At 37.1% G+C, this 26,018-nt stretch overlaps 1 protein-coding gene across 2 annotated transcripts in view; it reads right to left on the reverse strand.

Annotated features, from left to right (window-relative positions):
- Positions 1-21,390: 21,390 nt before the first annotated feature.
- The window catches only part of C6 (complement C6), a gene marked incomplete at both ends in the record, with an annotated part of 70,428 nt that continues 65,800 nt past the window's right edge, over positions 21,391-26,018 (reverse strand). For both annotated transcript variants that reach the window (XM_080703580.1, XM_080703579.1), the window contains one exon: positions 21,391-21,572. In XM_080703580.1, the coding sequence (XP_080559706.1) occupies positions 21,391-21,572 (182 nt within the window). The remainder of the gene's footprint in view (positions 21,573-26,018) is intronic.

Raw genomic sequence — 26,018 nt, forward strand, 5'->3', positions numbered from 1 at the left:
TTGATACTGACAGTGCTGTGGGTCTTGTGATTCCAGATATTCCAGTTATTTAATTAATTTCTTAATGAGTTAATTAATTTAATTTTTGTTCTTTTATTACATAAATGTTGAAAATGTAAGCATCTAAAAGATATTCAGTGACGGGTGTGGTTGTGCACACTTGTAATCCCAGCATTTGGAAGGCTGAGATGGGAGGATCATGGTTTGTGGACTGTCTCAGCTACTTAGTGAGGACCTCTGCAACTTAGTGAGATTCTGTTTCAAAATACAGAATAAAAAATAGGCCAGGATTACAAAACTGTGGGATATGTACACAATGGAATTTTACTCAGCCACCAAAAAAACTCAATTACATAATTTTCAGGGAAATGGATGGAACTGGAGGACATTATGCTAAGTGAGATTAGTCAGTCACAAAAAATAAGAAATCAGATGCTTTTCCTAATTTGTGAAAGCTAAGGAGAAATGGGTCATAGGAGGAAATCTAGATGAAAAAGGAAATCCTATAGAGGAGTAAACAAGACAACCTAAATGAGGGGATGGGAGGAGGGAAGAAGGAAATTTTCTAAAACACACAGTGTACTTAAACATATCGAAGTCAACCTCTAAGCCAAGCAAGGGAAGGAGGAATGGGGAGGGAATGGGGTGGGAATTGGGTAGGGGTTAAATCAGTGATGTGTACATGTATGTCCACACAAGTTTTTTTTTTTACTCCAATATGATGTATGAATATAATGCACCAATAAAAAATAAAAAAAGAAAAAAATAGGGCAGGGGTATAGCTTGAAGGTTGAATGCCCCTGGTTTCCATCTGCAGACCTGCAAAAAAAAAAAAAAAATATTCAGACATTCTGTCAAAGGCACACTGCATGGATACCTGACAAATTTGGTCTTATATTAACATAGTTGGAAGTTAACAAAACTGCCAAGAAACATTTAAACTAAATGGCTTTCTATCTGAAGCACATACAATTAAAATTTTTCTTTAATCAGTAAACAGTTTAATGAAACAGGTGCAAAGTTGCTCTTTCCACATCACATTTTCCCCCAACTTCTTTTGGTTGCATCCTCATGGGCTAATGCATAGCTGGTAGCTTGCACTTGGTGATTATCTTGTTCTTCCTCTTTCTGTTGTCTCTTCCCTAGCTGATGAAGTTGAGGATTCATCCTCAAGAGAACAATAAACGTACTCAACAAGATAATCCAATTAACGCATTTGGATTTTAGTTATAAAGGTTGGATTAATCATAATCCCTGGGCCTCAATCCATTCTGATAATTAGTTTAGGCATGATCCTCATTTATTTTTGTCTGTGGGATCAAACTGAAAAATCTTTTTTTCAATACAAATATTCATACAATTAGAAACATAATTTTCAATAAGTGGATGAACATGAGGAGGGTCCTTGGATAGGACTTATCTACCTTTTGCTTATTTTCAAAGGCAAAATAATATATTACAAAACATGTTTTCATCTACTTGGCAGGAGTTGGTAAACTGTATATGAATCTATTATTAATGGCCAGAAAGTGATTAGAATAGTGAAAAAATTGGATTTGAATGCCTATAGGGGGTATGTATATTGTTGGTTTATCAAAAGACCTTCTTCCCCATTCTCTATGAACACATAACTTCTTCACCCATCTTATATTTTCTCACTCAGAAGGCATTTGCCACTTATGGTGAAAGCCACACAATTAATATTTGGTCACTTTTAAAGCTAAATTCCTAAATACATTTTTTTTGCATTGTCGATCTAACACAGACATGATGATATTGAGTAGAATTTTTTAAAGGAAAGTTAATTCATTGTTACAGAGAATATTGGAATAAGAGACAAAAGAGCTAGATTTTTAGTCTTTGTTTTGCTTCTGTTTGGAAATCACAGAATAACCTCTGATTTCTCTTGGCTCTCTAACCTATTCTATTACTTTTCTATTTCATTTTATTCAACCCAGAACCCTGAGAGGTAACTTCTCAAAGGGTCTTCCACTGAACTATTAATGCCCTTCAGTCCTTGTTGCTTCTATAGCCCTCTTGTGCCCTAAGTATATAATTTTCAAATTTGTCTTGCCTTTTGTTTTCAGCAACACATTGGTCTTTCACTTACATGACACCGGAAGTCAGAGTAGCCTCATTTTCTGGAAGAGCCCCACACCTGTCTCACCTTGGCTTCTTGACAGCACAGCTCACACTGTCTGCCTCCCTAAGACGCTGTGTCTACCTTCTGCCAGTTCTCCAGTTCTCAGCTTGGATGTCTCCTCAAAGACATGTTTTTCTGACTCCTATTTAAAGCAGATTTTTTCTTATCCTGCCTCTCTGTTATAGTCTACCATAGCATTCTTTTTCCTTTTCACTTGTAGCACTCACTACAGTTTATAATTTATTAAGAATTAATTTATTGTATCTCCTCTACAATAAAGAGGGATAACCTTCTGCTCTATGGGGATAAGAATTTTATGTGTCCCTAAAGGTCTTTTTAGTAAGCTCTCAATTGAATGAGTAAGTGCTGAAATGAATTAGAGAGTGAATAATTGAAAAAGAAAATTGGGCTTTCATCTCTTAGGGGAAATTATTTACTCGTGTAGTTTTTTGTGTCCGTCATTGATAGATGTTTTCCAAATTTACCTTTATAACCAAATATTTTTTTATTTGTGCTTTTACTTTAACTAATTAAGTATGCTATGATGAGTTGCTGTGTCAATAACTCTGTGCCAGTTATTTTGAGGTATGCCAAGAAGATTTTTAACATAGCTACTTTCCTCATATATATATTGTGATCAATTTTTAGGAGGCACAATTATTAAAGATTGTAGTACATGACATCTAAAGATTATCAAACTAATTTTTTCTCTAAAACATTTTCCTCATTTAATTTATGTTTTTACCCAAATTATTGTCAGTGTCCTAGATACTGAAGCAAGTCACTTCAAAACCATCCCCAGACTTCCTTCTCATTACCAGAGCCTAAAAAAAATGCTATAATCCTAACCAAGCCACTTCTGTGCTTGGGAAAGTTATGTTTTTGGAACTTTACTTGTTAAATTAGAAATGTTAAAATTCACTTCACTGACTAACATATACATTAAATAAAATATGCATCATCTGATGGTTCCATTTCTACCTTTTTGGTACTAGAGATTAAAATTCAGGAAAATTCTGCCACTGATGTAAACCCCCAGACCTTTTTTGTATTATTTGTTTTGAAAAAGCATCTCTTTATGTTGCTGAGCTTCTCGTTAAATTGCTAAGTCTGGCCTCAAACTCGTGATCCTTCTGTCTTCCGAGTTCTGGGATTATAGGCATGTCATCATGCCTGGCACATTCCCAGTTAAAGAATGAAACAGTTCAAATAATACTATGGCAATATGTGTAGACATTACTACCAATTTCATTAACATGTGTGGGGAGGGAGCGGGGAAGAGAGTTGTGGAGAGAGATACATATAGAGCTATGTGCGTGTATAGTTTAGTCAATTGAATCTTACTGTGATGTATAATTACAATGCAGTAATAAAACAACTTTTAAAATGAGAAGATAATTTTAAAGAAGAAAATAATAAAGAGTGGAGCTAAAAATATTGACTATATTAGAAAAATATTTCTTTCAGTCATTGCAAGATTAATAAAAGCAAATACATAACGTACAGGTTTCATTGATAAATTTACTAGCAGAACTTCAGCAGAGAGGCCTGCAGGTGTGGGGAAAGGGACCAGTAGGTTTGTGCTCTAGGAGGACAACCCTCCAAGTATTGGGATTACGAGCGTGTGCCACTCTCCATTTACTGTGAGTTTGCTAACAGGCTCTTCGTGTTTTTTTTTTTTCTTGCCTTATAAGCCCTTTTTATTTATTTTATTTTTATTTTTTATTTATTTTTTATTGGTGCAATGTATTCATACATCATAATGGTATAAAGAAAATACTTTTGTAGACATACATGCACACATCGCACACTTAGCCCCTACCCAATCCCCACCCCGTTCCCTCCCAATCCCTCCTTCCTATGCTTGGCTTAGTGGTTGACATCTAGTTTTATAGCAATTTATCCAATATTAACGATGATAATCTCACAAAACAGTTTCATTTGTCTGATACCAAGCTTTTGATGACTAAAAGATAACAGTTCAATATTTCTTTTTGCTTTCTTTCTTACCAGAGAATATTTTTTCTTTTCTTTCTTTTTTTTTAGGTGAAGCTATCATACATTTATTTATTTATTTTTTCAGAAAAAATCTATCCTGGTATGGAATATGGACTCTAGATACCCAAAAAATCTCGAAGAACAAAGCTAGAAGATGTATATTTTGATTTCAAACCATATAAAGCTACAATAACTGAAACAGTGTAGTACTGTTCTAAAGGCAGATATATAAACCATTGGAGTTAAATAAAAGCTTAGAGATAAATTCTTCCATATATTGTCAAGTTATTTTTGACAAGGTTTCCACGAACATTTGGTGGTGGAAATAATAATCTTTTAACTAAATATTGTTGAAAAATAATAATCACATGGAAAAGAATAAAATTGGACCCTTACCTATCACATATACAAATATTAACTCAAAATAGATAAAAGACCTAAATATAAATCTTAAGACTATAAACTTTTAGAAGAAAATCTGGGTCATAAAACCTCACAACATTGAAATTGGCAGTGATTTCTTGGATATGATTTCAATGGCACAGGCAACAGAAGAGTATACAAACTCCCCCAAAAATAAAAAAAATATTGTATATCCAAAGACAATGTAAACAGAGTTAAAAGTTACTGATAGAATGGGATAAAATATTTCCAAATGCTATATATGAAGGTATATTAATATTCCAACTAGAAAGTCTAAAAATTAGCAACAATAAAAGCAAACAATACCATTTAGAGATAGGTAAAAGACTAACATAAATAATGAATCTCCACAGATAACCAATCTTAGTTGTCTGTTGGATGGAAAATCTTATTTCTCTGGTTCTGGTGTGTGTTCAACCTATCTCTTTGAGTATTTTCTCTAGCGCTGGTTTTGAAGACATAAATTCCTTCATTTTCTGTTTGTCATGGAAACTTCTTATTTCTCCATCTAATTTGATAGAAAGTTTTGCTGGGTAGTAAATTTTTGGCTGGAAGTTGTTTTCTTTCAGAGTTTGGAATATGTTACTCCAAGCCCTTCTGGCTCTCATGACTTGGTTTGGGAAGTCTGGAGTGATTCTAATTGGTTTGCCTCTGAATGTCACTTAGCCCTTTGTTTTTGTTGCGTTTAAGATTCTCTGCTTGGCTTCCACATTGGTCATTTTGACAATTATGTGGTGTGGGGATCCTCTTCTCTGATCCTCTCTAACGGGGGTTCTATAAGTTTCCTGGACCTGTGTATCAACCTCTTGCTCTATGTTTGGAAAATTTTCTGCTATTACTTCCTTGAAGAGATTGTTGATCCCTTTGGTTTCACCTTCTTTTCCCTCCTCTATTCCAATTATTCTTAGGTTAGCTCTCTTAAAATGGGCCCATATTTCTTCAATGTCAGATTCCTGCTGTCAGATTTTTTTTTCTAAATTAGAAACTATGTGTTCATTTTTTGAATGATCATCTTCTAGGAGCGATATTCTATTCTCCATGTGGTCTAATCAGTTGTTTGTGCTTTGAATTGAGGCCTTTACTTCATTAATTGCATCCTTTATCTCTTTTTTGCTCTCTCTGAATTCTTTTCAAAACACCTCTATTATTTCTACAGTTATTTTCCTGATTTGATCTTTTATAAATCTCTGTATTTCTGTTTTATCAGGTTCTGATGTTGTGGGATTGTGGGCATTCATTGCTCCAGTGTTATTCCTCTTTCCCATGATTTCGGAAGTTTGTGCTTCTCTGGGTTCTTTCCTAGGTCACTATGACTTCACTTAAGGTGCTGTGGATCTTGAGTTTGTGGTATCTCAGACCCCACTACTCCTTTACTCGGTTGTATCACAGAGTCTCAGACCCAGGGAGTCAATCGAGGCTGCTTTAGACCATGGGGGGTGCCAGGTTGGGCGTTCTCCTATGGTGTAATATCTCTGCCACCACCACTCCCCCACTGGGTCAAGTCCCTGGTAGTACAGTACTGGGATTTCTCCTCTAGGGGCCGCAATTTGACTCACTGTTGAGTGCGCAGATGGAGCTGTCGTGGACTCGGTGAATTTGCTGCTGCTGCCCGGTAGCAATATGGCGCCACTGCTACGCCCTCAGCCGTGAGGCTGGCGTATTTCTTTTCTGTTTTTGAACTCCACTCTGAGTCCCTGCAGGGTGCGCTGAGCCCAGCCCCTGGGAGCTTTAGCTGCTCCCTGAGCCGAGAAATCTGCCAAATCCCGCCCAGCTTTTCCGCAGCGGCTCACCTCGGCTTGCTGTCCGCTGCTCCTCTCTGGAGCCTGGTGCTGCAAAGCAAAATGGTGCCCGCCACTTCATGCCCTGGCTCTGGTTGCAGCACTGCGGTCTGGTTTCTGGTGTTTCGTTTTACCAGCCCTCTTTTTCTCTGTTCCTTAAAATTACATTTTTTGTTTCTCTGCTGATGGTGTTTTCTGGCTAAGAAAGGCGCAGATTTTGTAGTAATAGAGATTGGTTGTTAGCGGGGCTCATAAGCCCCGTTTTGCTCTGTCACCATCTTCCTGGAAGTCCTCATCAGCCTTTTTTATTGGAGCTACAAGTTACCTTTCTAACATAAAATTCAAATTCCCCTGTTTCCAGATTTAACATAGTCAAGGATTCCTTTTATACAGTTTTCAACTTGGAGGTATAGTTAGAACAAGAATTCATGATTCTAGGCTAAGAAGTTTTGATTCATTACATTTATAATAAAAGCAAATGGATATCCATCACTCGCTGTGCCCTTAAGAAAGTGACTTGAATTTATTCAAGTAATATTTCCAGCATCATCTTTTAAAAAATGTTTTAATTTCTTCATCTTTAAAAATGATGAAAAGGAGCAGAGTGTGGTAGCACTTGTTTGTAATCCCAATACTTGGAAGGCAAAGATGGGAGGATCACAGGTTTGAGACCAGATTCAGCAAAACAGTGAGATCTTCAGCAATCTAGCAAAAACCCTGTTTCAAAACAAAACATAAAAAGAACTGGAGGTGTAGGTCAGAGGTAGAATTTCCTTGGTTTCAATTCCTATTATTACAAATAAAATAAATAAAAATAAGATATGAGGAAAAATAAAATAAAAATAAAATGAGGAAATAAAAATGAGGGTCATAGCCAAGTTTCAGTGTATTAATCCAAGAAAATTTTTGGAACTGTATCTATCATGTAGTAAGTGTTGAATATTATTAATTTTAGTATCATTGGTTAAATTGTACCTTTGGTCAAGTATACTCAAAGTGCCTGTCAGAGAACATATTTTTGTTGGTTTTAATAGGGAAAGAGCTTGTATCAGAATGTACATCGCATTATCATTAATTGAACTGCTTGGGTTAGCTGGGCATTTTTGTTGTTGTTGTGGCAAGGTTTTGTGAAAGAAAGCAGTTGATTTACATTCTGGCGCTAGCTCATTATCTTGTTGGACACTGTAATCAGTAATGGACAGACTGTTTGCTTTGAGTAGTACTTGAGGTAATTTTGGGAGAGATGGTCTTGGCACCATTTTTTTTTTTGAGAAATATGTAAAGTTCATGCTCTTTAAAATGTTACCTCAGTCTGTCATTGTATTCTCATTTTACTCATAGTCCACCATATTCCCCCCCCCCATTCTTCATTATGTTAGAGCAATAAATGGTGTAGAGATAATGAGCAGGAATCCCAGAGTTCACTTACTAAGTGGGTAATTATTTCTGTGATTCCTGAACTTAGAGTTAGTCAATGAATCGACCAAGCTAGAAGACTTGGGCAAGATGGTTAAAGGAATACATTTTTAGGGAAAAAAAATACTGGTAGCTATGTGATCTGATTATACTGACTCAAGCCAAGGGAGGGGATGGAGGCTTAAAAATGAGTGGAAGAAAATGAATGAAGCATGGAGTGTGAACTAGGGCCATGTTGAAAGATTCAGAGCAGGCAGGCAGGCCGATTCCTGACACACATTGCAGGCCTCAGCCAGCCCTCAGACAGTGTTCTTGATTGGGTTTTCATTGAGTGTGTGCTATCATTCAAGCTCTAGAGAATGTTCTAGTAGTCTAAGGATGAGACTTGGGAAGCAATATATTTAAAAAACTCTCCAAATGATTTTGATGACCACCAGGTTTGGGAACTTCAGTGGTTGGATAAATACCCTAGAAGTCCATGTCTGCACCACATTCTCAGAACCAAAAAGCCAGAGAAATCATAGGCTGAAACTTCCAGAGAAGCTAAACTCAATCTGTTCTCTTGATCAATTGATTATCTGTTATAGTGATAGAAAGCTGCCCAATACAGGTGCCACTGCTAGAGCTCCTATTATAATGTGTACTTTTTCTAAAGAAGGTATTATTGACTCAATTTAAAACCCTGCATTGTCAGGTGAGTTGATGGAAAGTTCATGTGTGGTTAAGGCATTGCACTCCCATAGGAGTTTCAAAGGAATTGACTAGCACCCTGACGCCATGCCAGCCACATACACTACAGCAGGAGCATACCCTTTGATCCCAGTTGATTGCTCTGAGGGAGAATAGCCCCCTAATCAGAATTCATGAGAATTGTCCCTTGAGGTTTTAATGTGCCATTTAGAAAACAAGGCTTATCCACTAAATTTTATATAAATTCTGGACTCCCTGTTTCCTACTATGTGATAGAGCATAAAGAATGCATAAGAAAACTGATATATTATTAGGAAGAGAGTCCTGGCAATATTAATGTAATATTAACAATTCTATTATTACAATAATTATTATACTAGTATAATAATTTCTAAGGGACCTGCTATCTCTGCTCTCATTATTGGGATCAAAAGCAAAGAGGTCAGGATGCCATTAGTATTGTAGAGGTGACCTTGGTCTTCTGCTTTGAAATTTATAATTAATTTGAAAAACTTCCAAGTTAATAGAGAACTTAAATCTATCGTGGCTAATGAATAATATCTGAAGTACATCATATGTAGTAAATGGATTCATAGTTCCCCAAAGATGGCCACTTCCTAATCTCTAAAACCTGTAAAAATATTAACTTATAGCCAAAGAGGCTTTACAAATGTGGCTAAATTAAGGGTTTGAAATAACAATTATCCTGAATTATCTGGGTCGATGCAGTATAATCCCACAGGTCCTTATAATGGCAAGGGAGAACAGAAAAGAGCATGAGAGGAGGAAGACGTGGCGACAGAAGAAGAGGTTGGCGTAATGTGATTGCTGGCTTTGAAGATGAAGAAAAGGTCGATGAGCTAAGGAATGAATGCAGGTGGCCTTTAGAAACTGGAAATGGCAAATGAAAAGAGATTTTTCCCTACATATGCACTTTGCTGGCATTTTGCTTTTAGTCCAGTGAGATCCATTTTCTGGCTTTTGACCATTCTCTCTAGAACATCAATCAAATAATAGTAGTAATAATAATAATAATAATAATAATAATAATAATAATGATGATGATGTATTAAGCCATCAAGTTTGTGCTAATCTGTAAAAACAATTTAAAACTTCACCAGCAGAAACAATATAAGTAGAAAACTAAGGATTTACCAGGTGAAAACAAAGGCACAATTCAAAGTTCCTTAGTACAATTTGAAGTTCCACTGACTAAGTGGCCAGTCGTGTTGTTTTAAAGGCATGATTTCTGTCCACTCAGCAGTCCATAGTTCCATGAAAACACAGGCATGGATTTGGGTGCCCTTGCATTGCTCAGATTCAGCCTTCTTTCACTATTCCCACTCAGTTCTCTCTTTAAGAAGGGAGGCAATCAGTCCAGTCCTCCAAAGGCCAAAGACATTATTTAGAAGTAAGAGCAAAATGTTACAACATGGGATTTGTGATTTCTAGTTGTGAGTAAACTGAGCATGATCAGAAGAAGAAGATAGCCACTTCCTAGAGGAAAGTTCAACCCATCACTCTACTGTTAACCCATAACTAGAGGGTCTGCGCAACTGGGCTGAGACCGTCCCCCTTTGAGTGTTGTGTGATTAGCTTGGTGTCGGCCCATCAGTTTAGCCAGGTGAAGAACACAACACAGTTCTTGTTCATAGTTTAATGGAATCTTGTGCTCAAGGAACTTTCTGTTCTGAAATTTTTTCAATCTGCTTTATCTACATTTTTTAATTTATAAAAGCAAACAGCTTATCCAATGGATGACTGTCTTTGAAGAGTCACCAGTTCTACCCAGATTTGCCTGTTCTTTCTCCCTACCACACACACCATGTATTTAATATGGTTTATATCTCTCTATATATTCTCCTACTCTATATATGTATACATATAATATGTAATATATATTTATAATATACTTTTTCCTAGATACTTGAGAGTATCCACCTAGTTTCTTGAGTGCCTATTGCCTTTTAAATAATTATACAAAAAAGTGTTTATGAAAACTGTAATGTTGAAATTGAATTGGGGGTTGCAAAGGAGGCAAAAACCAGCCAAGTTATTGTGAGACTAGGCCTTTTTAATTGACACCTTTGGGTGAGGCCTGCCAACTGTGGGGGAAGGGACCAATGATCAGTCAGCAGAGTCTTGCTGTAGACTGGAGGGGAGGGTATTTATCTTGGGGTGGAGCTAGCGGCATCTGGAGTTTCGAGACCTCTGGAGTTTGCCCCTTGATGTTGGAAGTCTCCCGGCATTTCTGCTCTGGCTTCCAGGGTTCCGGCTCCTGTCCCTGCTGTGGGATCCCAAGGGGGAAGGACCCTACCTATCAAAAACAAACTGTGATTGTGTCTTATAGTTACAATGCCAATTTTCAGATAGAAAATGAGTACATATTATAATATGACTTGTATTCTGGGTGAAAAAAACAAACAAACAATACTTTGTGATTCTTTTCCCTCACTCTAAGAAGGAAAGAACTCTGTTTTACTTCTGAGTATCTCCCTTCCAGATAAATACTGATGCACAGAAGTGGAATTATGTGCTTTGTATCAGGTAGCTTATCATAAAATTGGACACAGCTTCATGTTATTACCTGTGGTTTTACGTAGGTATGACATTTCATACACATCCTGTTAAAAAGCCCATGGGTTCTCTTTTTAAATGTGTTTATTTTAAAATAACTTGTAACAGGAAAATCTCAAAAAGGATGCAAGAAATTCTCAAATATGCTTTACTGAGATTCACCAATCTCTCACCCCCAAACCCACACACACACACACACACACACACACACACACACACACACACACGGTATGTTTGTATATATTTGTGTGCAATTATATATATATATATATATATACACATATATATATGAATGCTAGAACATACTATATATATAAACATTTTAATTATATGTTCCTATATATATACGTATAATATATTCATATATATATAGAATATATAGTATATATTTCTTCATATATAATATTTATAGTTATATTTATAATATATATAGATTTTCCCCCTGAGTTGTTTGAGAATAAGAGGTGGACATTATATTTTTATTCTCATATGCTTTGTCGTGTATATCCTGAGAACAGAGACATTCTCTTATATATAAAAATCCAGTCCCAACTTCCTGGTGTAAAACCATAGGCACTTAGCATTGCCAATCCATTCTGTGAGAATGGTTGAAATGGCTTGTCTGCCTCCTGCTGTCTGGAGCTTCAGCTGGGAGGGTTCAGACATCAGGTTTCAAGTGTCTGAATCTGGAAACTTCTGAAGCCTTCTTCATTCACATGCCTGGTGTCTGGACTGAGATCTCTCAAAACCTGGGCTAAGTTGCACGTGTGGGACAGGTCCTCTGCATGTGGCTCCTTTGTGTGACTTTGGTTTCCTCCCAGCATGGTTATTGGTTCTACCATGGTAATTCAGGGAGCCAAGGCAAGTGTTTCTGTAAAAAAGTCAAAACTTCAGCCCTTTTGAGAGCCAGTGAAGTCACATAGCATCACTTTTGTCATACTCTGCTAGGTAATGCAGTCAGGAGTCTGCCAAGATTCAAGGGACTGGGAATTCAAAACCCACATCTCAATGGGAAGAGCGCCAAACACTTTACAGCCATTTTTACAACCTCTACAAGAAGCATCGTATAGCTGGGTGTGGTGACACATGCCTGTTATCCCAGCTTGGGAGGATGAGGCAGAAGGATTGCAAGTTCAAGGCTAGCCTTAGCAACTAGCAAGGCACTCAGCAAGACCCTGTTTCAAGGTACAAAATAAAAAGGGTTGGGGATGTAGTTCAGAGGTAGAATGGCTCTGAGATCAATCCTCGGTGCCACACACCCCAAACAAAAACCGGGTATAATATAAAAAATAAAAAAATTAACATTAATATGCCTCAGTCAGTTCCTTGGGTGTTTGATTTATGTGAGATATGTTATGTTTGAATTCTGTCTTTGATCTTTATTCATCTTTAAACAAGTCTTATAAGACTCGTCTTTCTTAGAGTTGCTGTGAGGGCTAAATAAAATAATTATACGATGAGTCTTTCACCTGGTAATGGCTTTAGGTCTCACTACTCAGAGAATTAAAATAATGTTGAGTGCTCAGCAAGCCTATAATTAATTATTGGTTATTTTGAAGGCTTTAGAGGCTCCTGGCTTTCTACAAAATAATGAAGTGACTTATTATAAATTTATACTTTTGACTTACTAGGTTCAATTTCTGAAGATTCATTTTACCTTTATTAGATGTAGGATAAGTATCTAACAACTAAGTGGAGGAATAATCCAGATTTTTAGACAAGTTATTGCCATTTTAAGAGCAAAGTCATGCTGTTAACCTATCAACATTATGAAAGCACAAACCTCATGATCATGATTATTTCTGAATTAGCATATATTTAACAAGTAGAAGATTTCAACTCAAAGAATAGTTTAAACATTCAAGAAGGCCTATTATTTTATAACAATAGAAGCTTGAACAGTCCAGTTCAGTGGCTCAAGGATGTCACCAAGGATTAGATTCTTCTTATGATGTTGTGGGACTTTTCCCCCTGTTGGCCTAGACCATGGAAGTCTCATGGTGGCCAGATCCTTCTAGCTGTCTCAAGGATCACATTAGACATAAAAACTTTTGGAAGACATAACATTTTTTTCTGGGAACTCTTGAAGAATGAGAAAATGCTTCTCAAAAGATGAAGATGGCTGGGCGTGGTGGTGCACGCTTTTAATCCCCGCGCTTGGGAGGCTGAGACAGGAGGATCGCGCAGGTTTGAAGCTAGCCACAGCTACTTAGTGAGGCTCTTAGCAACTTAGTGAGACCCTGTTTCCAAATAAAAAAATATATAAAATAGGTCTGAGAGTATAGCCTGAAGGCAGAAAGCCCCTGGGTTCCACCCCCAGTACCACCAAAAAAAAAAAAAAAAAAAAAGATGAAGATGCCCCCAACCTTTCATTCATCTAACTTACACTACAGACATGTATGATATGATGTATGCATGATATTTACCACACAGGAAGGGAAATAGGACCATCTTGACTGACTTACCCAATTGGGATTCACTTTTTGATCTAACATGGATTTGATATCGGGACTAGCCTTTTCTGAAATATTGGCCTTCAGTAGGGATAAAAATAGATTGCGGGGAGCGTGGGGTAATAAATAATACCTACTCAATATACTAATTATATTTTAAGTTCAGTGATGCATTAGAAGTTGGAATGAAGGCTATATTTGTGTACATCTGCATCATTAGCAAATGCCTGGAGTTCTTTAGAATGCAATTTGACAAGCAAGTGCTGGGGAGTATAATTGGGAATGATTTGGTATCAAGAAATATAAAGCATACTCAAATAACTCTGAGATGCTTTTAAAAATAATACACATTTCCAAGATTCCATAAAGTTACTCAAATATAACAGAGTCTCTTAGGAGACTGCTCACCATTTTTGTATCTGTGATTCTTTTTAGTCCTGTCAGGTAAATTCCATATACAAGGATTTATTTTGTCATTGTAACTTGAATTTCTTCTAATCAATTTTTCCATGAAGTGATAAATGCAATTCAGAATGTATTTAAAACAAAACATAATCATAGCCGGGCGTGGTGGCGCACACTTGTAATACCCGCGTTTGGGAGGCTGAGACAGGAGGATCGCACAGGTTCGAAGCCAGCCTCAGCTACTTAGTGAGGCTCTCAGCAACTTAGTGAGACCCTGTTTCCAAATAAAATATAAAATTGGTCTGGGAGTATGGCCTGGAGGTAGAAAGTCCCTGGGTTCCACTCCCAGTACCACACACACAAAAAAACTAAACATAATCATTTCTTTCTTCTAATTTTGTTTATTTTTCCCTTAAGTATACTAGTGATTATAGGCCACATTCAAAGGAATTGCAATTCCCATTTACTCAGTAATGCCCAGACAAAATCAAAAGTGTTCTGGGAGGCAATTTTGGGAGGTGTAAAAGATTAGATTATAATGGCATCATGCCACTTGTTACACTTGCAGTTAATATCAGACATGTAGGCTAGATAGTGATGTAACAAATTGCCCCAACATTTTAATGGCTTAAAAGGAAGGTTCGCAATTTTACATCCCCACAGAAGTTCAGTGGAGTGTTGGGGGCTCTGCTCCTGTCAGTGGCTCAGGGATTCAGGGTGATGGAGCAGCTACCATGTCAAGTGTGCCATAGAGATGCGAGACTCTCAGTCAGCAATCACATGCTTGGTCCAGAAGCTACCACATGCTTCTGCTCATATTACATTGACTTGAATTAATTGCATTACACCCCAACTCATGGAAGAGTCAGGAATGTGATCCTACTAGGTCCCCGAGAGAAAGAAAGCCACTACTACTGGTGCCCCAATTTTTGTAACTGCAGAGCGTACCAGTGCATACCACTACATTTGAACAAAAGGGAGAGGTGCTCCGAAACAAGCCTTAGTTTTGGTCTGAGGAGCAAAATGAAAATGCTTCACTTGGGGTGTTGCTCTAGAATCTGATGCTATTAGAATTTCATGAGGGATGACAACAGCTCATAGACTCATGCCTTTGGACTGCGACATGGCTTTACTCTTAGAGAAGGCTTATTTTTTTAGTAAAATGGAGCCTTTCTAAATCTATTGTATCCCTGCCTACTGGGGAGCGGATAGTGGTGATACTAAACAAGTAATTCATAGAGTGTATTTTCAATAACCCAATCTAATTTTCTAATTTTCTCCTTTCCTTTTCTTTTCTTTTCCTTCCTTCCTTCCTTCCTTCCTCCCTCCCTCCCTCCCTCCCTCCCTCCCTCCCTTCCTTCCTTCCTTCCTTCCTTCCTTCCTTCCTTCCTTCCTTCTTTCTTTTCTTTTTTCTCCTTTCTTTTTTTTTGGTGGTACTGGGGTTCCTGGAAGCCCTTCTACCTCCGGGCTACACTCCCAGACCAATTTTTTTTATTTTTGGAAACAGGGTCTTTTAAGCCAGCACGGCTGGCTTCAAACCTGCGCAATCCTCCTGTCTCCACCTCCCAAGCGCGGGGATTATAAGCGTGCTCCACCACACCCGGCTTTTTTTTTTTTTTAAGTACTGGTGCTGGAACCCAGGGGGCATTCTACCTCTGAGCAACATCCCCAGCCCTATTTTTTATTCTTTATTTGGAAACAGGGTCTCACTGAGTTGCAGAGGACCTAAGTATCTGAGGCTGGCTACAAACCAAGATCCTCTTGTCTCAGACTCCCAAATGCTAGGATTGCAAGTTTGCACCACCACATCCTACTTTCTTTTTCTATTCATAGGTATTTTCTATTCGTGGGTTTTTGGTTCACATTGCTTTAAAAGCATGCATTTATAGGTTTTTTTTTGTTGCTTTAATTTTTTTCAGTTTCAAACATTGGGCCATCTCTGTTTATTTGGCATGAATTATATCCCATTCTGAAGAGAACTTAAGAGCCTTATAGATGTTGTTGATCAAAGCAGTTGTGCTTCCATGAATGCAATGAACAAGCATATTTCACCAGCTTTGTTTGATTTGGATTCTGAATATTCCAGCCATTTATCTCCCTTGGACACTAAGTAAGCCCCCTGGGCTCCTTGACAAGTCAGGCTTCAATATCAAGTTTGGCAATAGTGAAAGTGATCTGATCAAAAATAAAGTGTGGAAGTCTAGCCACTTCCTTCCATTGGTAGAGTAATAGTACCTATGTGTTGAGTATAATTTCACTGTAGGTTCTCTAGTAGTACTTGTGGAATATAACACATACACCTCCCACACACATGCATGCACACACAAATAAATTTTCTTTTCTTTTTACTTTTAGTCAAAATCAGAACAAAGAGTGAACTGGCATTTTACCCCAAGGAAAATGAATCTGAGAGAGGTTTTTCTAACTTCAAATGGCTATTTAGTGTTTCCAACTACTATTAAGAATTGAAGATTTTGACTTGGTTTTATTTTATTAACTGTCTAGTTTTTATTTTTTATTTTTTTGTTTATAAAATGAATTTATGAAAATGCTAATAATTATAAAAGAATATTAAAATACATAGAAATTAACAAGCTTTAAGTCTTATGCCACCATGTATGAAAAGCAGCACGACTATTTCAGCTCTACTTTAGTTAGCCTGCTCATACATTTTTAACTTTTCAGACCCATTATAAAATGATCATAAGAAAATGGTGTGTTGAACCAACAGATCCCGTTGTGCCACCTGTTGTGACTTAAGGTTCTATGAAATCCAAGATGCATGTGTAATAGAAAGGGGAGTGTTTGGTGACAAATACTTTACAAGATGGCCATGATTAGTTTTATAACAAAAATGATGGCTTTTCAATTTTAATGAAATATCTAAACTGTTTGAGGGATGTTTAAAGAAAAATCCCCTGAGAATTTGGTTTAATACTTCAATCCATTAAGATTCACAGGCATTACACAAGGATATGAAACTAAAATCTCTCTAGTGGTTACCACTGGACAGGTTGAGGGCCAGATCCTCCTGCCACAGGCCCCCTGCCATGTCCCTTGGTGTTCCAGGAGTCTGGAGAGGCTGATTTACTCCCATGTACAGACGCAGGCCCCTAGCTTCTCTCTATCACCAATGAGTCAGCATGGGACTCACAAGAACACTGCTGATGTCCTGGGGACCCTGGGTCTCTGCTGAAGCTCTGTTCTTAGATGTCTCGGCAACATCAAATATTAAGAAATGTAGAGGATCTTTGCTCTGTCCATAGCAGCACATTTTAGCCTCCGAAAAGGAGTCTCTCAGCTGGAGTTACAAACACAAAAATACTCATTTCTTTAGAAATTCTACAGTATATACAAAGAGATAAGGCAAAAATGTGTCCTTCTCTAAGATGACACAAATAAAACCACCAATTTCCCACTAGTGGACTTTTTACTAGATGCAGGAAGTAACCAAATCACCAAGCACCTTTGCTCAAGATATAGCCTTGTGGTATGGCAATGCTCTGCATGGTCAGAGGAATGGTGAGGGCCCATGGTGAGCCACAATTTTGTGGTACTTGTGTAGGGAGCCCCTTCTGTCAGGAACCTGGACTGACTTTCTTTCCTTAGCCAAAGTGATTGACACATAAATGCAGCTGCTGCAGCAAACCTGGCCTCCTTCATGATCCAGCCTCTCACTTATCCAATAACTGTCTAGTTTTTAAATGTATGTTCTTAAGACAGTATCTGTATGCCCATAGGTTTTATAAAGCAACTCACTGTCCTCTACTTTGCACAATGTTGTTTTCAGTATACCTTTAAACTCTTTATCTCATGCTACAAGCACATTTATGATCTTTGCATGGTTAGAGACCTAACCCTGTGACTTAGCAGGTGCTCAGTGAGTGCTTGTAAACAAATGAACAATGCACGTGAGGCTCACAAGCTTGGCTGAAAGCTAACAAACCTCCCTCCAGTGGGTATGTTCACACTAGGGAGGTTTACACTATTTATGCCACCAGTGTGTGTACACAGCAGAACTGTTCTCATCTAAATAAAAAAGAAAAATATCAAATTATAACTTACATTTTTAAAAACAGTTGCAAACTCACTGGAGAAAATCTAGGACAAAAAAAAAGCAAATAAGAAAATAAAAGTTGTTTCAAATTTAAACAGTAGATATGACTTTCTTAGTCATTGCTTTTGGAGGCATTTATATACATACACAATTTTCATAGCTATAATCACAGTTTTGTAGCCTGGTTTTTAACTTTTAATTATGTCCCTTAAAAACATTTTTTAAAAAAGTTCTTGTTAGTTGCTTATACTTTCCCATTATATGGAGGGCCCTAATTTGTTACTGGGTATTTAGAATCCATGATTTTTTGACATTGTAACTAATGTTATAATGAACATCTCTCTATATAAATCTTTGTGAGCATGACTTTGAGGGCACCATCTGTCCCCTGCAGTCCCTTGGTGGGTGAAATGCATCCTCTACTGCCATTGGACACACGGAGTTGCAGCCAGGACTTGTCAAGAAGACATACAGGATAGTAATGGCCTGTCTCACATTCATAAGAGACTGGATCCAATGATGACTTTGCAGCCCATTTATTTGGTGAGAAGCTGGATGCCTCATTGGTTTCATTCATGATGCATTCCAGGAGAATGAAGGTGACCTTAGACAAAGCCAGGTATCAGGAATCCAATTAATCAGGTTTCAGGGCATTTTGGTGTCCAATGGCAACCAGGAACAGCACGATCTATCAGATTTCTGTTACTCAGGATTAGAGTTTAAGAAAGAATGCGGGTTAGGTGCAGTCTGTGAATGTACTTTTTGAAACAATGGGGGTGCTCAATTTTCAACACTAAGGAGTGTTGATTGTGGGGGTTGAAGGATTTTACAGAAAGAAAAAAACAATAACATATTTTGAAATTTAGTGAGCTTTACTGAAGAGTACTGAAAAAAGGAAAATGTTAAAGTGCTATGTTGCTGGAGTATTAGAATTTGAAGGTCATAGTCTTAGAATCATGCTTGTGTCTCTGCTTCCAGAACATCTGAAATATATAGCCTGCCTAGTTATAAAATTCTTTAAACTGAGGGGCTCACTTATTTTGTCATTGTTTTACAGAACCAACAAAATTAAAATCTATATTAAAAAAAACCCTGAACTAATTCTGTTACTTAAAGCATGAATGCTTAGTATTCATCTCTGATAGTCTAAGAGGAGAATGCTTGTACCTTTGATCTAGAATTTATTTAATCTTCCAGGATAGAATTGGAGACTCTAGGTCGAAATTCCATGCATTTAATATGTCCCAGTTTTGCTCTTTGTTTCATGAGTATAATTTTATCACCAGCTTTTAACACCTATTCTTCTTAATTGCCATATTAATATTAATACCAGAGTATGAAAAATTCCACTGGTAAATGGTATGCAAATTGGTCTAATACAAACTTTAATGGATTAGTGTACTCAAAAAATTCTCTGAGACAAAGATAACTAAAGTGGTAAAAAGACCAACTAATCACCATTAAAAGGGAATATTGCTACAAGTATAAGAATAAAATGCTTTAAAGTAAGCTTGTCTGATTTTAATTAATCAATATCAATGCAACTGCTGGTATATCCTATTGATTATCCTATGGGCTATAAACAGGAATTATGATTATAATTTTTAATCACAGTGTTGTGGGTTGAATTGTGTCTGCCAAAAAGGTATGTTGAAGTCCTAACATCTGGTATCTGGGAACAAGACCTTATTTAAAAATAGGGTCTTTGCAGACGTAACCATCAAGACAAAGTGAGTAGAGTGGGCCTAATTCAACACGACTGCTGTCCCTATAAGACAGTGGAATTTGGGAAGACATTCACAAGAAGGAAGATGATGCAGAAAGTATGTGACGATGGAGGCAGAAACTAGAGTGATGTGTCCACAAACCAAGGCTTGCTATCAACTACTAGGAAGAAAAGAGGGTAAGGAAGGTTTCTATTACAGATTCAGAGAGAACATGGCCCTGAGGACATCTTGATTTCCTATTTCTCTCTTTAAGAACTATGGAACAATAGATTTCTGTTGTTTTAAGCCAACCACTTTGTGGTACTTTGTGATGAGAGCCCCATTATTCATGTTTAGCCAAATTCATTTCCCTATTTCCTAATTAAGTCTGGGACACAGCACAGTGATTTCCAGTCAACTTCTTTTTTTTTTAATATTCTTATTGGTGCATAGTAGTCATACATCTTAATGGAGTACAAGCTGGTAGAGGCATATATGCACACATCACTCTATCCCTTACCCTATTCCCACTTCATCCTTCCCCCCCTTCCTCCTTCTCATGTTTGGCTTAGTGATTGGCATTCATATGTTTGTGAATGTACATCATGTACATTAGGGAGTTTCCCTCTTTTCTCCTCTCAACCCCCCAGTTAGGCCTCCTTATTGGCTCATTTATGGTTTCTCTTCCTTTGTCTAGTGTTCTTCCTATGACCCTTTTTCTCCCTAGTTTCCACATATTAGGGAAAACATTTGATTTCTTATTTTTGTGACTGACTAATCTCAGCATAATGTTCTCCAGTTCCATCCATTTCCCTGTAAATGACATAAATTTGTTCTTATGGCTGAGTAAAATTTTGTTGTGTACATATCCCATAGTTTTGTAATCCATTCATCTATTGATGGACATCTTGGCTGGTTCCATAGTTTGGCAATTGTGAATTTTGTGGCTATGAGCATAGATACACATGCTTTGTGATACATTTTAGCTGAGATGAAGAGACTCTTTTCCTCTTCTCAGATAATGGAACTCCAAAGGTTTATTTTTAGCTCCCTTAAAAAAGTAATTTCCACTACAGTCTAATCATGCTTACAGGAATGTATACTCCTGTTCCTTGCATAAGATGAGGCTTTAGGATGGGACTCACTCTTCTCTGCTTTATTTCCTCCATAGCCACATTAACATCAAATACACTTCATATTTTACGTGCATATTTATTTTTGGTATTTCTAACCTGGTATGAATGTGAGCTCATGAAGGTAAAGATCTTTGCCTTTTTTATTCACTGCTGATTTCCCAGGATGTTGAGTAGTACCTGGCACAATGTAGACACTCAGAAATGGTCTGTTGAACGAACATATGAAGGATGGGCTTGCAGAATGTACTTTATAGGTTCTGTTCTGTTTATTGATTCATTGAAGAAAATTATGGTTCTTGCTCTCAAATTTAATTTGAGATGCTTCATACCACAGGGTTCATCGGGTCTTGCAGAAGAATCATTATTTATATACAACATGAAAAAGAAAATTTACTAGACTAATGTGGTAGTTATAACTCAAGTGTATGCTATAGAGCAACATGGGCTGGAACTGTATAAGGGGTGCTAAAACAGGAGAGTTGGAGAATAACGGCATGAAACTAACACAAAAGTGTTCCTGTCAGTAACTCTTCCAGAATGCTCTTTGTAGGGGAATGTCTTTTGTAGGTCTCACTTTTGGATAATGAATCCATTGGCCAGTATGTTTGCTAGGCCAAACAGCTCCCAGCATGCAGTATTTCCACCATCCTGTTCGCACATCTCACAGCTCCCACTTCACAGATATTTGCTGTTCTTTCCCGTGTTGATGATCCCATTCTGACACAGTAGAGTTGGAGTCCACCTTTGATGCACTGTGGGGGTAGCAGGCAGACACAAGTGGAAGTGGAAGCTGCAATGAGAGAGAAAACGGGACTCATCATAAAACCTCAAGGACTTGCTTCTACTTAGCTCACCCGTGACAATGACTGGGGAAGGTGAAAAGATGCCCAGAGACCCCAAATGATCCCAAAGACCCAACTGTGGTTAATTGGAGAGACCCAAATACAAGCTGGCAGAGCACACTCCTACATCAGTAAGGTTCAGCATGGGGTCTGCTAGGACCGCCTGGTCCTAGCTCACTCCCTACTTCCAATCATGTTTTGAACTAACTCCAGCACTGGCTCTCACTCTCCGTCTACACTCAGACACTAGTCTTGTTAATTTATTTCCATAGCATCTTCAGTCTGCCCTTTTTCTTCTTTCTTGTTGGTACTCCCTGAGTACATTACCATTATTGTTTATTGAATATGAATTTTGAAACCACACAGTATGCCAAACATGCTCTATGCTTTATTTAATTGGATTTTCACAACAAACACAGGATCTATGGATCATACTAACTCTTACAGATGAGGAAACTGAGCTCAGAAAAGTCAAGCAATTTTCCCATGATCTCAGTAAACGGCACAGGTAGGTTGTGTAATAAATGAGGCACAGGCCTGATCTCTTTTATGTAACTCTGTACCATATTTGTTTATTTCTTTCTAGACTTTTATTTTTGTGGTACTAGGGGTAGAACTCAGGGGCTTTTCTACCTCCAGGCTATACTCCTAGATCTATTTTATACTTTTAGAAACAGGGTTTCACTAAGTTGCTGAGAGCCTCACCAAGTAGCTGAGGCTGGCTTCGAACCTGTGCGATCCTCCTGTATCAGTCTCCCAAGTGCTGGAATTACAACCGTGCTTTACTGTGCCCGGCTTTTCTAGACTCTTAATGGATGACACCTGGGGAATATGTTTTTTTTTTTTTTGTAAGCAGTTAAATTAGGTGACTCTTTTATGGGGCCTGGTTTTTGGAGCCAATTAGTAATTTCATACTTTATATAAATCTTGTGGTTGGTCTTGAAATATTTCTAAAATAATAATTTAGGGATAAAGGCTTCAAGGTTAAGTATATTAAATAAAATTACAGTAAAGAATTTTAGTTCACTTATATATGTGTATGTTTTAGTCAAAGTCTAAAGGTCCTCCATAATTTTACCTCAGCTTCTCTTTTTTTCCTCCTCCATTACAAGTATACTAACTCTGTTTTCCAAACAAGACCCCAAATGTGTTCCAATTTTTTGTCCTTCCTTATACTGTCCTCTTCTTCTGCCAGACTCGTGTGTTCTTTTCTACTTTCATTCACAAGTCTGTTTTCTACAAGTCTTACCTCTTTTGCGAAGCATTTCATAAGCATTTGCTAATCTACTGCCTCATATTTTTAAAAATAATTTTCAGAAGTATGAAAATTTCGGTACCATATCCGATATTTTTATTCTTTCTTTTAAGCTTTTCATATGTCTCCTCCTCAAGGCATTTTTAAGTGCTGTGTTTGAGAACGTTAAATGTAGATCATTATCTAGATATCCTGCTCATCTCTTAAAAAGATGCTCAATTAATTTTGCTGGATCCATTGATTTCAAATTCTGCATCTTGGGTGCATGCAAGAAGGAATACATTTGATAGGTCTGGGATAACAAATGTCACCAGATTAGCTAGGTCAGCCTGAGTATCAGCAGTGATGTCATTAGCTAAGAACTTCTCTTAAGCAGATGTGACTCAACTTATGGGAGAAAATAGGGAAAGGAAGTGGGGAGCTACTCATATGCACCATCTGTGCAGGCATCTTGCTCTTGATAAGAAACATTTTAAGGGAAAGTATGTATTTCCTTTCTAAATTCTTTGTCAACCACCTAGAGAAAATTCTAGTTATGAAAAGTTTTGTCCATTGTAGAAAGGCATGGAGTTTGGAGAAGGCCAAGGGGCTTTTCCACTTCTGATGGGGGGGGGGACTAGTTCTTACAGCTTTTACAAAGGCACTGGTCACCACTCTTTTAGTATGATTATAATAATGTAAATGCTCTTAGCTTGATTATTTTTAGAATACCTTTATCTTCCACCACTTCCACTAATTAATCCTTCGACCCTCAGATATCACATTTTCATGCTGATGAAACCCTTCAAGGAGAGAAGATATTTCTCTCTTATGGTTCTTATCACATACTGTCTTGTGTTCAGGTGATTCATGTAATTATTGTGTAATGTTACTTTTCTAATGAACAATTAGAGGGGTCCTTTGTCTTTAGCCCCCTCACAATGCTTTGGACCGTGACTTCCACATGTTGGATGCTAAATGAATTTTTGCTGACCAAATTTTCTCTTCCTGTTAGTTGATGGGAATATTTTTGAAATTCAGACATAACATTTAATATTCATAAAAATAAGCTCCCTAGGGGAGCCATGTCTGTTATAACTTTTCAAAAGTGAACTTTATGTTACTTTGAAATTCTACTTTAAACTTTTTCTTATTCTATTTTAGATAAAGAAGGAAGTACCAAAGAGCACAATGTAATCAAGAACATGGTTTCATCAAGGTGACATTCAATTCAATTTGAAATTACTAGTATCCCAACTTTCCATTAGTGGGTTGAGTATAAAATGCATTATAGATTTCTCTGTCTTTTTAAATGCATTAGTTTGTACATTGGTGCTATTTTATACTGCTACTCCAAACAGAATTTTCTGTGCTCCTGACAATTTTTAACCAATTTAAGAAGGTTGGAAGAGATACATAGACCATATCTTTAGGTAAAAATTCTTTGCTTTCTGATTATGTGCAGATCCAGAGAGTATTTTAAATTACTTAACTAAATCTCATATTAAGAAATACTCAATTATTGGTTTGCCCCCAAAACACCCTGCTAGTTTGAGCAATATTGGTTAAGTCCTTAAACTTTTAGTATCTATTTTTTTGGACAGACTTAGATTTCTGAAGTCTGTGGACAGGTAAATGTACAGCAAGAGTCACAGTAAAGTAGATATTTAATGAAATTGTATGCTGCCAATTATTTTTTATTCAATCATATTTGAAAAGAATCATTTGTGGAAACATATGGGAAAAGGGAAAGCCTTTCAATAAGAGAGTTTCACGAAGACCTTTCTTCATAATAAAGAAGGATGAGTGGAAGCTAAACCCAAATAGCTCACTAAATACCTCGCCTGCTTATTGTAGTCATGGACAATTTTGTTATCCTCCCTTCTATTCAAATTATATTAATTTTTGTGTATTTTTGACAGTAATATTCTTATACTAGATTTCTCAGAGAAAATAGTTATATTTAAATACAAAAAGGATGTGGCATAATACAGCTTGTTTTGACCACGAATTATTATTTCTGAGAGAAATATCAGTTGGGTAATGATGTTGGTCAAGCATCCAAACACTGAATAGTAAAATTTTTAATCTATAAGATGATTCCATAGTGATTAGAATTGTGCATATCAACCCTGGTTTGCTGTCTTTTGTGTGGAATTACTGATTCACATGAGGCATAAAGGTCAGAAGCCCCAGGTATTCACCTCCTGAGCTGGGGCCATTAGATGGCCCACTCACTGTGTCACTGAGTCACAGGCCAGTTTTGCAGCCTATTAAAACTGACTCTTGATGGTCAGCTTTAGATGGAACAAGAAGGACCTGGCTTTGAGTAAAAAGATCTCTCTTCTTTCTGGAACTGAGCTGATAGAGTCAGAAAGTGAAAGAGGAGCCAAGGAGAACCACATGGTTTTTGTCTTTTTTCTTGCAAACATAAGGCTGTTTTAGCAAAAGTTAGATGTAACAATTCAACTTTTCAATTGCATACTTTATGTCCAGATTTAAGATAGGGTTCTGAAAATGTATTGCGAGAGAAATTTAGCTTCCTATTCGATTTCGTTAAATCCTAATCTCTGACTGCCTTTGTGTATAACGTAAAGCTTAGTTTGGCTATTCTATGGACAAACTTCATCTTGGAGCAATTGTACTATTCTGAAACTCCTGTTCCTAAGCATTTCACAAATGTAATGTCAATGGCAGTACAAATGGAAATTGGATGTCAATTCATAAATATTAAATTGGCAGGGATATAAAGGTGTGACAACTCTAAGATTTGAAGAGGGTAGAGAAAGGTAGTCTTTATTATGTGTCAAGATTGGAATATAATATGGTGAAACACTTCAGGACAGCAAGTTTATGCATTGTCTCTGTAAAGTTTGTTACTTAAAATATAGTATTTACCTAGGAGTTCCGTTTTCTAAGGTATATCTCTGAGGAAATAATCTTAAATCATAGATCTATCTGTGATAGATTTACCCATCACAGCACTGTTTATAGAAGCAAATATAGGGGGACATTCAAATACCTAACCAAAATATTGGTTAAATAAATCATGGAATATCCATAGACACTTTTATAGACATTGAAAATTAAGTGGCAAAATAATATATGGTGACATGAAAATTGCTTCATGATGTATTAAGTGAAAGACAGCAATTTATAA

The sequence above is a fragment of the Muscardinus avellanarius genome (genome assembly GCF_963383645.1).
Source record: "Muscardinus avellanarius genome assembly, chromosome: 1".
Taxonomy (NCBI): domain Eukaryota; kingdom Metazoa; phylum Chordata; class Mammalia; order Rodentia; family Gliridae; genus Muscardinus; species Muscardinus avellanarius.